We start from the raw sequence: 16,321 nt of genomic DNA, 5'->3' as shown, positions 1-16,321 counted from the left end.
ACAAAAAACAGAAGTTCCTGGAAAAACTCAGCAGGCCTGGCAGCATCTGTGCAGAGAAATCAGAACTAACATTTCAGATCAGGTGACCCTTCCTTAGAATGGGGAGAGTTACTGGACCCGTTATGTAAACGCCGATTTCTCTTCACTGATGCTGCGAGATTTGCTGAGCTTTTCCAGCAACATCTTATTTTGTTTCTGAACCTGGTGGGAGAATGCAAGGGATGCACACAAGAGGAAGTGAAGGACACATAGGAGATATGAGGAAGATGTAGGTGCATGGGGAAATAAAATGAGATGCAAAGATTATGGAGCTGGCAGAAGATGAGAGTTACTGTTCTGGAAGAGCATGAATGGAACTGGGGCAGTGCCCAAATAAACAGACTGGGACTTTTTACTTCACTGGCTACACTATCAGCTTACCTGCATTGCAGGCTTGGGAGGTATCAGGCCCCCTCTCAAGCTTGCAGCAACTCCCAGAGAACAAAATACCAGGTGAGTGAGTTCAATTTTAGAAATCCGGAATGGGACATCAAGGAGCAGCCTGCCCATAGTTTTGGAGCGGTGGACAAAGCATTTCAGAATTTATCCTGAATTTCGGAACTATGAACTTCTATCTAGATTTGTTGGGTGCCAGGAACGCCTAAATGGATAAAGTCTTTCGCAGCACCATGAAAAATTATATCATGAAATATTATCACTTATGGACCATAAAATGTAAATTTTGGTACCACAGAAACCTACCCATTCCTTTTAATGAAATCAGAAAGACGTTGACCTTGTCATCAACTCTGTTTCTACTTCAAAGTTAGGAATGCAAACTAGGGAACAAATATGTCTTTGGAGTCCTGTGGTCTATTTACAGAAACATATTTTCCTAAAGTTTTCATTTATTAGAGCATGGTAAATCCTTTGGGTCAAAAATCCCACAGCGCCAATGCACCACTCGAGACACATTAGAGAAGAACCTCTTCTTCCCACGATTTCCAAAGTTTGGGTTATTTAAACAATTGCATTGGAAGGCCGGGCCTGTAGGGGAGGTCCACCCTGCTGAGACAACTGTACCTCCAAGTAACTGATCCTTCTACAATTGTTTTCTCTTTGCCTTTCGGATTAGAGGCTTCAATGTAAATCCAAGTGGTGACCAGGTCTGCTTTCAGCAGCTGTTGATCAGAGGATTTTAGGGAAGAATTCACTGCGTAGTCTGTGAGTGACCTCCTGGAGACATCCTGAACATACCGCATTAATAATGGTGTATGACAGAAATGTTTTCCCCGTAAGGTAATTTGAATAGTGTAAAAGGAGCAGAAACTCTCCAATATGAATTTCCTTTGTTTTTGAACTCTGTTGCATGAGGATCATCCCAAAGAGTATCAAACATGTACTTTATGATCAGAATCAATTACATGCACTCAGCAGTAGGTCTTTTTCAAGCCCTAGACGTTTATCCCAAATGATAAACAAAAAGACTAGGACAGTAATAATATTTGTTTTATAGTGTAAAATGGCCTGTTTTGGCCTGTTAGGTCTTACCGCTAAATGCTGATAGGACTTTTAAAAATTGCTGTTTGTAACTACTCTTCAAATTTGTTATCTTTCTTGGTAAACAGCTGTTGACATGCTAACAGTTCTTTTTCTGTTTTCTTCCCCCAAGGTAAAACGCTTGCCCATTGGAATTATGAAGGTAATCTCAGCTGTCTGGATATGCAATCTGATTCGATGTTAATCTTAACAGTTAAATCAAAGATTAATAATGATGGACAGCAGCTGCTTGTTTAACATGAGCTGATGTTGTCTCTTAACTGCACGAGTCAAACAACGAAGCAGCTACACTGAGAAGTTTTCTTTTATTCACTCGTAGGATGTGGGCATCAGTAGCTGCCCAGCATTTATTGCCATTCCCAATTGCCTTTGAGAAGGTGGTGAAGAGCTGACTTCTTGAACTACTGCAGTCCACATGATGTAGATTGACCTACAATACATTTGGGGAGGAAATTCCTGATATTGACCCATTTCCTGAGGGGCCTCTCAATTGGCCTGTAACACCTTGACTGGATGGCCCAAAATCCTGTTCAGATTTTTTCCATCAATGTTATGCTTGCTAATGGTAGGAAATTCCCAATGTAAGCTCTGTCTTGCTAAGCCAGTTCTGGTGTCTGAAACGTTGTTTGTTGTTGTAGACAAGATATCTTCATTTTAAAAAACTTTAGCACCATCAAAACGGGCATGAGTGCATATTTACCACAGGGATGGGAATACATTGGCTCTGTAGCCTTAATGACAACTCATGTAAGGTCAGTTTGCAGAGATGCGAAAGTGAACTGATACTTCAAATAATTCATTTTTGACTTTTTTTTGTCAATGATCACATCAATAGAGGTTTATGTAGACGACAAGGTGACCGTCAAGCTGCTAACTGCCTCCAGTAAGGGGCAGAGACTTTAGGGATCAGGTCTTCTCATCGAGCTCATCTTTCTAACACCAATTTTTGAGTCAGGAATACATGCTATCTTCATCAGAAGAAATGTCCTACCAACCCTTTAAGAATGTTCTGAAATTCAATGAGGTCACCTCATTCTTAAATTCTAGGGAACACATAAAACAATCTCACTTAACCCCAGGATTAGTTTGGGATGAACCACTGTTGCATTCTTACTGGAGGAGATAGATCGGGAGACCAAACTATATGCCAGTTTAAAACAAAATACTGTGAATGCTGGAAATCTGAAAACAAAACCGAATATGCTGAAGAAACTTGGCAAGTCTTGCAGTATCTTTGGAGACATAAACAGTTAATGTTTTGAGTCCAGTGTGATTCTTCAACAAAACTGTATTCAGTATTGCAGGAATAATCTTACCAAGGCTGTATCTAATTGGAGCAACACATCTTATTTTTGGAGAAAGTGAGGACTACAGATGCTGTAGATCAGTGCTGGAAAAACACAGCAGGTCAAGCAGCATCTGAGGAGCAGGAGAGTCGATGTTCCGAGCATAAGTTCTTCATCAGATTCTTGATGAAGAGCGTATACTTGAAAGGTCAACTCTCCTGCTCCTCAGATGCTGCCTGACCGGCTGTGCCTTTCCAGCACCACACTTTTTAGATTTAGATTTAGATTACTGACAGTGTGGAAACAGGCCCTTCGGCCCAACAAGTCCACACCGACCCGCCGAAGCGCAACGCACCCATACCCCTACATATACCCCTTACCTAACACTACGGGCAATTTAGCATGGCCAATTCACCTGACCCGCACATCTTTGGACTGTGGGAGGAAACCGGAGAACCCAGAGGAAACCCATGCAGACACGGGGAGAACGTGCAAACTCCACACAGTCAGTCGCCTGAGGCGGGAATTGAACCCAGGTCCTTGGCGCTGTGAGGCAGCAGTGCTAACCACCGTGCCTCCCGTTGTTGACATCTTTCATTTTCACCATCACATTTAGGGTATTGAAGTACAAAGCAGTATACACTGATTTTATTGATGTTGTTTCACCTTCATGGTAGCTTTTGTTGACTTGAAGTTGGACATTCAGGCCCTTTGAATATTAACACTTCCTAATCCCTTGTTTTCTGTCAGGCAAGTCAGAAAATTTCCCAAGTTGAGCTATTTGCCTCTGGACGAATTCCAGCATTTCATTTGCAGAGCTTTAATAAAAAAAATGATTGGCAGTGATTAATAATAGGTAAAAACAATGACTGCAGATGCTGGAAACCAGATTCGGGATTAGTCGTGGTGGAAGAGCACAGCAGTTCAGGCAGCATCCAAGGAGCAGTGAAATCAATGTTTCGGGCAAAAGCCCTTCATCAGGAATAAAGGCAGAGAGCCTGAAGCGTGGAGAGATAAGCTAGAGGAGGGTGGGGGTGGGGAGAAAGTAGCATCGAGTACAATGGGTGAGTGGGGGAGGGGATGAAGGTGATAGGTCAGGGAGAAGGGTGGATTGGATAGGTGGAAAAGAAGATAGGCAGATAGGACAAGTCATGGGGACAGTGCTGAGCTGGAAGCTTGGAACTAGGGTGAGGTGGGGGAAGAGGAAATGAGGAAACTGTTGAAGTCCACACTGATGTCCTGGGGTTGAAGTGTTCCGAGGCGGAAGATGAGGCGTTCTTTCTCCAGGTGTCTGGTGGTGAGGGAGCGGTGGTAAAGGAGGCCCAGGACCTCCATGTCCTCGGCAGAGTGGAGGGGGAGTTGAAATGTTGGGCCACGGGGCGGTGTGGTTGATTGGTGCAGGTGTCCCGGAGATGTTCCCTAAAGCACTCTGCTAGGAGGCGTTCAGTCTCCCCAATGTAGAGGAGGCCGCATCGGGAGCAACGGATACAATAAATGATAAAAGTGGATGTGCAGGTAAAACTTTGATGGATGTGGAAGGTTCTTTTAGGCCTTGGATGGAGGTGAGGGAGGAGGTGTGAGCACAGGTTTTACAGTTTCTGCGGTGGCAGGGGGAAGTGCCAGGATGAGGGGGTGGATTGTAGGGGGGCGTGGACCTGACCAGGTAGTCAGAGGGAATGGTCTTTGCGGAAGGCGGAAAGGGGTGGGGAGGGAAATATATCCTTGGTGGTGGAGTCTTTTTGAAGGTGGCGGAAATGTCGGCGGATGATTTGGTTTATGCAAAGATTGGTAGGGTGGAAGGTGAGCACCAGGGGCATTCTGTCCTTGTTATGGTTGGAGGGGTGGGGTCTGAGGGAGGAGATACGGGATGTAGACGAGATGCGTTGGAGGGCATCTTTAACCATGTGGGAAGGGAAATTGTGGTCTCTAAAGAAGGAGACCATCTGGTGTATTCTGTGGTGGAACTGGTCCTCCTGGGACAGATACAGCGGAGGCAGAGGAATTGGGAATATGGGATGGCATCTTTGCAAGATGTAGGGTGGGAAGAGGTGTATTCCAGGTGGCTGTGGGAGTCAGTAGGTTTGTAAAAAAAATGTCAGTGTCAAGCGTCATTAATGGAGATGGAGAAGTCCAGGAAGGGGAGGGAGGTGTCAGAGATGGTCCAGGTAAATTTAAGGTTAGGGTGGAATGTGTTGGTGAAGTTGATGAATTGCTCAACCTCCTCGCGGGAGCACGAGGTGGCGCCAATGCAGTCATCAATGTAGCGGAGGAAGAGGTGGGGAGTGGTGCTGGTGTAATTACGGAAGATCGACTATTCTACATAGCCAACAAAGAGACAGGCATAGCTGGGGCCCATACGTGTGCCAATGGTTACCCATTTGATCTGGAGGAAGTGGGAGGAATCGAAGGAGAAATTGTTAAGGGTGAGGACCAGTTCGGCCAAACAAATGAGTGTCGGTGGAAGGGTACTGTTTTGGATGTCGTGAGAGGAACAAACGGAGGGCTTGGAGGCCCTGGTCATGGCGGATGGAGGTGTAGAGGGATTGGATATCCATGGTGAAGAGGAGGCATTGGCGGCCAGGGAAACGGAAATCTTGGAGGAGGTGGAGGGCATGGGTGGTGTCTCGAACCTATGTCAGGGGTTCCTGGACTAGGGGGGGATAGGACAGTGTCGAGGTAGGTAGAGATGAGTTCAGTGAGGCAGGAGCATGCTGAGACAATGGGTTGGCCAGGGTGGTCAGGCTTGAACCGGGGGTAGAACCGGGCAGTGTGGGGTTCCCAGACTGAGGTTGGAAGCTGTGGGTGAGAGATCTCCTGAGGTGATGAGGCTCTGTATGGTCTGGGAGATGATGATTTGGTGATGGGAGGTGGGGTCATGGTCGAGGGGTGGTAGGAAGAGGTGTCCTCGAGTTGGCGTTTGGCCTCCTTCACCGCCGCACCCTCGCCACAAGATGCCTGGAGGAAGAACGCCTCATCTTCTGCCTCGGAACAATTCAACCCCAGAGCATCAATGTGGACTTCAACAGTTTCCTCATTTCCCCTTCCTCCACCTCACCCTAGTTCCAAACTTCCAGCTCAGCACTGTCCCCATGACTGACTTGTCCGGACTTGTCCTACCTGCCTATCTCCTTTTCCACCTATCCACTCCACCCTCTCCTCCCTGACCTATCACCTTCATCCCCTCCCCCACTCACCCATTGTCCTCTATGCTACTTTCTCGCCACTCCCACTCTCCTCTCATTTATCTCTCCATGCTTCAGGCTCTCTGCCTTTATTCCTGATGAAGGGCTTTTGCCCGAAACGTCGATTTTACAGCTCGTTGGATGCTGCCTGAACTGCTGTGCTCTTCCAGCACCACTGATCCAGAAAGTGATTAATAATAATTGATACATTGTGAAAAGAAACTCTTGACAGCAGACCTAAATATAATCAAATATACATTGACATTAAATGTTTTTAAATAGGCATATTGTGTCACTTCTATCAAGCTCAAGCTATCTGTACAAAGTTAAAAATCACACAGCACCAGGTTATAGTCCAACAGGTTTAATTGGAAACACACTAGCTTTCAGAGTGACGCTCCTTTATCAGGTCTATCACCTGATGAAGGAGCGTCGCTCCGAAAGCTAGTGTGCTTCCAATTAAACCTGTTGGACTATCACCTGGTGTTGTGATTTTTAACTTTGTTCACCCCAGTCCAACACCAGCAGCTCCAAATCATAGCTATCTGTAGTGAGTGTAGTACAATCTAATCAGCAAGCACTATAACTCTACATCATTCAACTCATAAAGGTCCCAGAATTGGTCTGTGGTCTGTTCCAACTGTGCTGATCTTAGCTAAAATGTGTTTTAATTGGTCTTCGTGCCTCTAGTTTAAGGAAAGGAACTCTTCCTGTTTTAGATCTGCTGGCCCAATTGGACGGTTGGAGATTTGGATATCAGATGAGGGTTGAAACTTGCTCAGCAGTGATGGTCCCTATGTTTTTGAATAACCTGTTGCATTAAGCAATCACATACCATGAAGCGAATGTACCAGTTTGACATGGAGTCAGAGGGCACCCATGGGAATTGTGACAATGTTTTGGCAAACAATTAGCTAATGTTGGCTAAGATCTTGTATTGCAAAATAACACTGCTCCTGCCTGCAATTTCCCACCCATTAACTTTAAGACAGGGGTTATATAGGGCAAGGCAATATTTTCTTGATGGGCATGAAGGGCATCACGTTAGAATTTTATTTTCATATTCAAGCTGAGTAAACACCTATGGGATGGGAAGGAAGAGGAACAGGATGTTTGTGGTAAAGCTACTAAAATATACAGTAGTAGGAAAAATGCTTGCTTTAAGAATATCAACAGATTGACAAAACTAAGTCAAAGTTGTTAAAGTTGATAATAATAGTACATTATGTTTTCATGTAATTTGGTCTACTGTTTACTGAAGTAAGACTAATTATGGTCTATTTAATGTAATAGCTCTTGGGAGTATGGGTGGTCATGTTGATGTGCCAAATGTTAATATATTTCTTAATCTGAAAAGAGTATTCGTCATCTGGTTAGAAGTTGTTCAACTACATCAATAGCTGTGTAAACTAGAATGTAGTATAAATGTATAACAGCTGTTCCAATTGGAATTTTCACCCTATGAATTCATTGTGTACACTTTTACCTCCAAAAATACACATAATAGTAAGAAAACATTTGCAGCCCATCTGTTAATTGTAAGGAATCATACCTCATGGTGGTTTGTGCTTTTGTTTTCCTTTAGATCAAGACTGGGTCAAAGGCTATCCATATTGTAATGGGGATGCACAGTCTCCTATTAATATCAACACTCGAAAAACCATAGTCAACAAAGAACTTCCTTCAATCACTCTTGAAGGATACAATCTAAAAGAAACTGAACAGCTTGATTTATCTAATAATGGGCACACCGGTAAGTGTGAAATCATCATGGTTTTCATCTTTGCATATCATTTAAATTCATCATAAAACATGAGTAAATGGAAATGGGGTACATAAAAGACAATGAAATGTTCGATCAGCCTGATCATATTGAATGGTGGGGCAGACTTCACAAACTGAATGGTCTACTCCTGCATTAGATTTTATATTTTGACAATAAAATCTAAATCTTAAAATCTAATACCCACGGTGGCTGTCCCATTATTCAATAGGCTTATGGCTAATATGAGATCTCAACTCCAATTTCCCCTCTTTCTCCATCCCTGGAGTTTATCAATCATTGTCTTGAATATCGTCAACAACAGATTATCCACAGCTCTCTGGGGTGGAGAGTAGAGATTTCCAAATCTTTCAGCAACAATATTTCTCCACATCTCAGTCCTAAATCATCAATGCTAATCCTGAGATTATCACAAAAAGTAACAAAGAACTGTGGATGCTGGAAATCAAAAATGAAAACCAAAATTGCAGAGAAAACTCAGCAGGTCTGGCCGCAACTGTGGAGAGAAAGCAGAATTAATGTTTTAGGTCCAATGACCCATCTTCAGAACAATTGAGATTATCACCTTGAGTTCTAGAGGGAAACAGCTTACCATCAACCAATCTGTCCCATTCTGTAATAATTTTATATATTTCGATAGCATTGCCTCATATTCTGCTAAATTCCAGAGAATGTAAGCCAACTCTCTTGAATCTTTCCTTAAAGGACAAATGTCTCATCCTGTGAATCATTTAAGATAAGATTATGCAGAATGGGGGTGATATGTTGTGAAATCCAATCATATCCTATGAGGTGTAGGTGCATAGCTCCTTGAAAGTGGTGTCGCAGGTTGACAGTGTACTGAAGAAAGCATTTGGTATGCTTGCCTTTATTGGACAGTGCATTGAGTACAGGAGTTGGGAGGTCATGTTGCAGCTGTACAGGACATTGGTTAGGCCACTTTTGAAATATTGTGTGCAATTCTGGTCTCCTTCCTATTGGAAGGATGTTGTGACACTTGGAAGGGTTCAGAAAAGATTTCCCAGGATGTTGTCAGAATTGGAGCGTTTGAGCTATAGGGAGAGGCTGAATGGGCTAGGGCTGTTTTCCCTGGAGCGCAGAGCTGAGGAGTGACTTTAAGAGGTTTATAAAATCTTGATGTTTATGGATAGGGTCTTTTCCCTGGGGTGGGGAAGTCCAGAGCTAGAGAGCATAGGTTTAGGGTGAGAGGAGAAAGATGTAAAAAGGACCTAAGGGGCAACGTTTTCACAGAGGGTGGTACATGTTTGGAATGAGCTGCTAGAGGAAATGGTATATTTACAACATTTAAAAAGGCATCTGGATGGTTATATGAATATGAAGAGTTTAGAGGGATATGGATCAAGTGCTGACAAATGGGACTAGATTAAGTTAGGATATCTGGTCAGCATGGATGAGTTGGACCAAAGAGTATGTTTCCGTGCTACACATCTCTGACTCTATATCCCTTATGCTTCAGATCGAAGTAATACTGATGATATTTTGGGAAATATCATTGATTGTTTTGACCAGGCAGGTCTCATGTATTTACCTAGATTATAATAAAAATGGTGGCTGGCAGGTTTGAGTTTGGACTACTCCCAAAACCCACTGTTGCCTTTATAACAAAATGACTTCTGGCTCATGAACGATACCACGGAAGATGCTATACCTAACACACATTGCATATCATGCTGATTGTTCCCAATTATAAAATTGATACACTGTTCCCTCAGCAGGGTTACAATTTCAGATTAAGGAAAGCAAATTGTAACTGAGCAAATATGGAGTGCACACATCAACATGTTGCAAGCAGTCATCTAATTTCTGAAAGCTCAATAGCAAGGAGCAGATGAAGCATCAATTTTAAAATTGCTCAAAAGTCAGCTGACAACTCCTTTTTATAATTATCTAGTGTCAGAAGTAAGATTTATAAACCAATAAGCAAATATTATGAGCATCTGATTATATCATAATATTGTGTCTTAACGTTTCTGATGTTCTCCATCAGAGTTCAGTTTTTGAGCCTTTCCAAAGCCTTCACTCATGAAGAAATTAATACAATAATAGGCACAGCATAAGCATCCATCAATGTCTGAAATCACAAGGTTCAAAAACGATTAATATTAATGTTGGCCAGAATTTTATCTCACCATTTGTTTTTTCATTGAGAAAGATGAGCTGAAGAAACTCGTAGGATTTGATCTTTATTTCTCTCTGTGGAAAAAGTGTCAAAACAGCATGAATCATAGGCTTTGGAACTGAGCTGAGGTAACATGCAAAAGAATTGCAACCTGTTAAAAATCCATGCTGTCTGCCTTATCAGAAATGGGGTGACCTGTTTCAACTGAGGAATTCTGCTTTCCACAAAGATGTATACCTGACTCCAAGTGTTTGTCCGGCTTTTGGAATAATCTGCATAATATTTCCAGGTTCCCAGGGATTAAGGGTAGCAAGTGGCTAAAGCAAGCCTTGGTGACCATCCACAGCCAAAGTTTGCTGCTAACCTCAATGTAAGTTCATAAACAGAAAAAAAAATTTGTGTGCATGAATCCAAGCAAGATAGAACCACTGAATATCAAGGCTAATCAAACAGTGCCTTACATTTTAGTTTTATTATGGTTATAATGGGCAGATATTATACTGGATGACATATTTCCCTTAATATTGCTGCAAGGGCACAATTGCCAACAGATGTACGCACATATGAAATAGGAGCACAAGTAGACCATTTTGCTCCTCTGATGCTCTGTCTATTAATAAGATCATAGTTCATCTATTGTATTTTCAATTCTACATTCCTGTCTACCCACAATTTCCTCTGACCAGCTAGAATCTATTTGGCTCTATCTTAAATATGCATTGACCCTTCCTCTATCCTCTTTGGAAACAGAGCTTCAGCGTTACGCAAATCTCAGAATTTCTCCTCAATTCCATTCTTAAAGAATGGTAGGAAATTTTATACAGTGCTTCCTAGTTCTGGACTGACCAACATCAGGAAACAACATCATCTACTTGTAAAGATCATTTATGATCTTATATATTTCAAATAAGTCACCCTTCACTCCTGTAAACTCCACAGGAATCACTTTGGATGCTGCCTGAACTGCTGTGCTCTTCCAGCACCACTGATCCAAAGGAATCAAGCCGATCATGACCAACAACTCATCTTAAGCCATCATTTAAATATCAAATTTGTAAATTTCCTCTGAACTACTTCTAATGCATTTCCATCATTCCTTAAAGAAGACCAAAACCACACCCAGTATTAAGGATGTGGTCTCACCAACATCCTTTAAAATGGAGAATAACAGCCTTACTTTCATGTTCAATTATGTTCTTCATAATCAAGAAGACTAGGGGAAGGTTGATGGTTTGAGTTATACCTGCAGACTAGGTTTTTCTGACACACTCACCAGAACATCTACATCCCTCAGGAGCTCAGAACTCTGTAGCTGTCCTAAGTTTTCCTCATACTCCACATGTTTATTCTTCCTGCAAAAGTGAACAACTTCACATTTGACAATTTTGACAGTATTAGGCAAGAACTTTCAAAAGTTGAATGGAGACAGATGTTCACAGATAAAGAGACAGCTGGAAAAAGGGAAGCCATCATAAGAGATAACGTGAGTCCAGAGGCAGTCCTGTTAGGGTGAAAGGAAAGGCTGGTAGGTGTAGGGAATGCTGGATGACTAAAGAAGTTGAGGTTTTCATTAAGAAAAAGAAGGAAGCATATGTCAGGTAGAGACAGCAAACATCGAATGACTCCTTAGAAGAATGTAAAGGCAGTAGGAGGATACTTAAGAGGGAAGTCAAGAAGACAAAAAAGGGACATGAGATAGTTTTGGCAAATAGGGTTAAGGAGAATCTAAAGAGATTTTATAATACATTAACGACAAAAGGATAACTAGGAAGAGAATAAGGCCCCTTAGAGATCAGCAAGGTAGCCCATGTGTGGAACCACTGGAGATGGGAGAGATACTAAACAAATATTTTGTATCAGTACTTACTGTGGAAAAAGACATGGAAGATATAGACTGTAGGGATATAGATGGTGACACCTTGAAAAATGTCCATATTACAGAAGAGTAAGTGCAGGATGTCTTGAAACACATAAAAGTGGATAAATCCCCAGGACCTGATCAGGTGTACCCAAGAACTCTGTGGGAAGCTAGGGAAGTGATTGCTGGGCCTCTTACTGAGATATTTGTATCATCAATAGTCACAGGTGAGGTGCCAGAAGACTGGAAGTTGGCTAATGTGGTGCCATTATTTAAGAAAGATGGTAAGGAAAAATCAGGGAACTATAAACCAATGAGCCTGACGTCAGTGGTGGGCAAGTTGTTGGAGGAAATCCTGAGGGACAGGAATTACATGTATTTGGAAAGGCAAGGACTGATTCGGGATAGTCAACATGGCTTTGTGCGTGGGAAATTATGTGACACAAACTTGATTGAATTTTTTGAAGAAGTAACAAAGAGGATTGATGGACCAGAGTGGTGGACGTGATCAATATGGACTTCAGTAAGGCATTCGACAAGGTTCACCATCGGAGACTGGTTAGCAAGGTTAGAGCACACGGTATACAGGGAGAACTAGCCATTTGGATATAGAACTGGCTTGAAAGTAGAAGACAGTGGGTGATGGTGGAGGGTTGCTTTTCAGACTGGAAGCCTGTGACCAGTGGTGTGCCACAGGGATCAGTGCTGGGTCCACTACTTTTTGTCATTTATATAAATGATTTGGATGCGAACATAGGAGGTATTCTTAGTAAGTTTGTAGATGACACCAAAATTGGAGGCGTAGTGGACAGCGAAGAAGGCTACCTCTGAGCACAATGGATCTTGACCAGATGGGCCAATGGGCCGAGAAGTGGCAAATGGAGTTTAATTTAGATAAATATAAGGTGATGCATTTTGGAAAGGCAAATCAGGACAGGACTGATACACTTAATGGTAAGCTCCTAAGGAGTGTTGCTGAACAAAAAGATCTTGAAGTGCAGGTTTATAGCTCTTTGAACGTAGGGTTGCAGGTAGATAGCATAGGGAAGAAAGCATTTGATATGCTTTCCTTTATTGGTCAGAGCATTGAGTACAGGAGTTGGGAGGTCACTTTTGGAATATTGTATGCAATTCTGGTCTCCTTGCTACGTAAAGATGTTGTGAAATTTGAGGGTTCAGAAAAGATTTACGAAGATGTTGCCAGGGTTGGTCCTATCAGGAGAGGCTGAACAGGCTGGGGATGTTTTCCCTGGAGTGTCAGAGGTTTACAAAATCATGAGGGTAAATAGACAAGGTTTTTCCCTGGGGTGAGGGAGCCCAGAACTAGAGGACATAGGTTTAGAATGAGAGCAGACCGATTTAAAAGGAATCTAAAGGGACAACTTTTTCATGCAGAGGGTGGTACGTGTATAGAATGAGCTGCCAGAGGAAGTGCTGGAGGCTGGTACAATTGCAACATTTAAGAGGCATCTGGATGGGTATATGAATCAGAAGGATTTATGGTCCAAGTTCTGGCAAATGGGACTAGATTAGGCCAGATGATTAGATTAGATTCCCTACAGTATGGAAACAGGCCCTTCGGCCCAAAAAGTCCACACCAACCCTCTGAAGAGTGACCCACCCGCACCTTGTATTTTGCCCTGACTAATTCACATGGCCAATTCACCTAACTTACATATCTTTGGACTGTGGGAGGAAACCCACACAGACACAGGGAGTATGTACAAACTCCACACAGACAGTTGCCTGAGGCGGGATTTGAACTTGGGTCCCTGGTGCTGTGAAGCAGCTTTTACCTAGCAGTGCTAACTACTGAACCACAGTGTTGCCCCAACATCAGTATGGATGAGTTGGACTGAAGGGTCGGTTTTCATGCTGTACATCTCTAACTCCATGACTCTTCCTGCTAGATGTTTGCCCACTCATTGCATCCGTCTATATCTGTCTACAATGTTCTTATGCCTTCTTCACAAAATACATTTCTAACTATTTTGGTATTGTCTGCAAGTTTTAGCTCCCAATACCTTCACCCACCTCATCAAAGTCATTGATGTAAATTTGAAAAAGGTGAGGTGCCAGCAAAGAACATATGGGACTCTACTCATTACATCCTGCCAATCAGACAAAGATCCATTTATGCATATTTTGTTTTCTACCAGCCAGTCAATCCCCTATCCACATCAGTATATGACTCCCTACACCATAAGCTTTTAATTTCTGCAATAAGTTATGTTGTGGCACATTATCAAATACCTCTGTAAATCCAAGGTTAGCACATTGACAGGATCCCCTTTCTGCACACCATGCGTTACTACTTCAAAGGATGCCAACAAATTGGAAAAATAAGGTTTCTCTTTGATAAACCCATGCTGACTCTCCCAGGTTATTTGAAGTGTGCAGCTGTAATTCCCCATGACAGAGGTCAAGCTAATTGGCTTGTAGCTTCTTGTCTTCTGTTTTCTCCCCCCCCCCCCCCCTTACTGAATGGTGTAACTCTGCCAACTCCAGTGTCAGGAGGCAATGCAGCTACTGGAAGTACATTTGCCATCCAAATTTATCATAGTCAACCAGGGGAGCTGATAGAACTATTATCCAGTTCTTCCTTTTAAACAATTTAGACAACTCCAACCAGAGTATTTATGAATGAATTTACCCAGGCATCCCACAATACTGAATCCGTCAAATCAGTATAAACACAAGCTAGTACTGACGCAAAACAACCCCAACTTTATTAGGAAACAATGCTATCTCTAATCTTGTTCAGCCGTTTACGTTTACAATACTTCCCAAGTCTCTGGGACACCCGCACCAATCAACCACACCGCCCTGTGGCCCAACATTTCAACCATCCCTCCCACTCTGCCAAGGACATGGAGGTCCTGGGCCTCCTTCACCATCGATCCCTCACCACCAGACGCCTGGAGGAAGAACGCCTCATCTTCTGCCTCGGAACATTTCAACTCCAGGGCATCAGTGTGGACTTCAACAGTTTCCTCATTTTCCCCTTCGCCCACCTCACCCCAGTTCCAAACTTCCAGCTCAGCACTGTCCCCATGACTTGTCCTACCTGCCTATCTTCTTTTCCACCTATCCACTCCACCCTCCTCCAGCCCCTGACCTATCACCTTCATCCCCTCCTCCACTCACCTATGGTACTTGATGCTACTTTCTCGCCACCCCTACCCTCCTCTCATTTATCCCTCCACTCTTCAGGCACTCTGCCTGTATTCCTGATGAAGGGCTTTTGCCTGAAACGTCGATTTTACTGCTTCTTGGGTGCTGCCTGAACTGCTGTGTTTTTCCAGCACCACTAATCCAGAATACTTCCCAAGTCTCTTGTAGATTTGTGCAGTTGTGCTCTCTGCCTCTGTAGGACTGCAAGGCCTCACATTCCCTCGTGCTCTCTCTCTCCACACAGTCAGTGGGTCTCTGCCTTTAGTCATGCTGGTTTCCTCAGGAGGCCCAAGAGCATCCAAGAGAGAAGTCTGCACGTCAACCCTGTTTTTACAGCTTTTTGGATAGTTTTCTGGGTCTTTCTATAGTTCTGACCAATCAGGGAGACTCCCCTATTTGTTTGAAACATATCAGTCATTTAAACGGCATGTTTGTGTCGCAAGACCCAGTGCCTTTCTGTCTGTACTCACCTTTGGTGGATAAGTTATTGGAGGTATGTCTGCCCAGGATAATACTTGCTTTTTAGATAGGTGCTAATGATATTAGCATTGACTGTTGAGTTTGCATTGTGTCTGGCATGAGAGCTTTTGTGATATCAGATTTTCACTTAGTCAATGTACACAGCATCCCTTGCTGTTTGGCCAAGTTAGCAATCTCTCTGTTTTAACAATGAGTAGGCTGCTACATAATGCAGGTAAGTCACTATGTTTTAAGAGAATGCTAGTTTGGCAAATATAAGGGGGTAATAGTTCTGGAAGGGCTGTGTCATTATTCAACTTAGAGGGTATAAATTAATGTATAAATAAAATGAATTTAGATGTATTGCTTTAAACAGAGTATTTTGATAACTTGCACAGACACTTGGTTAATGAAAAGGTAAGATTCAAATTAGTTTGTTCTTCTTAGGTCGACATATGAACAGAAATAGGTCTTCAATCTCTTGAGCTTCTTTCACCATTCAATTACAGAATGCCAAAACTTTATTTACTTACATTTTGCTCCCCAAGGCTTTCATACACTTGGCTAACAAATATGTAATAGCCTTTTACATGCCCATTGGGACTTCATGGTTGTGAATAAAAATTCATTCTCTAAGCAAATGTGATGCGTGCTTATTTGATTTTTGTAGGTAAGCGGTTTGTTTTTATGAAGAATCAAATGATTTTCAAGTCCCTCCAAAGTGGCCGACAGGAACAGGAAATGCATTACTCGTTATGAGAGTCAGTGCCATTTCCTTTCCACTGCTATGCAAATGGCAGATAGAACAAGTATCTTTCTTAATAAGTGTCCAATTGACACTGTAGCCAGCAGTAATCGATTGGCTTTGGCGGAAACCTCTTTGTGGCTGAATAAATAGAA

At 42.6% G+C, this 16,321-nt stretch overlaps 1 protein-coding gene across 1 annotated transcript in view; it reads left to right on the top strand.

Moving 5' to 3' along the window:
* Nucleotides 1-16,321, top strand: part of ca9 (carbonic anhydrase IX) — a 110,830-nt gene that overhangs the window by 26,551 nt on the left and 67,958 nt on the right. The window contains exons 2-3 of the mRNA XM_060821209.1: nt 1,652-1,681; nt 7,593-7,760. Coding sequence (XP_060677192.1) covers nt 1,652-1,681; nt 7,593-7,760 — 198 coding nt within the window. The remainder of the gene's footprint in view (nt 1-1,651; nt 1,682-7,592; nt 7,761-16,321) is intronic.

Source organism: Hemiscyllium ocellatum, chromosome 1, assembly GCF_020745735.1.
Source record: "Hemiscyllium ocellatum isolate sHemOce1 chromosome 1, sHemOce1.pat.X.cur, whole genome shotgun sequence".
NCBI classification, from domain to species: Eukaryota; Metazoa; Chordata; class Chondrichthyes; order Orectolobiformes; family Hemiscylliidae; genus Hemiscyllium; species Hemiscyllium ocellatum.
The sequence above is the reverse complement of the archived record's forward strand: the minus strand, read 5'-3'. Positions and strand labels throughout refer to the sequence as shown.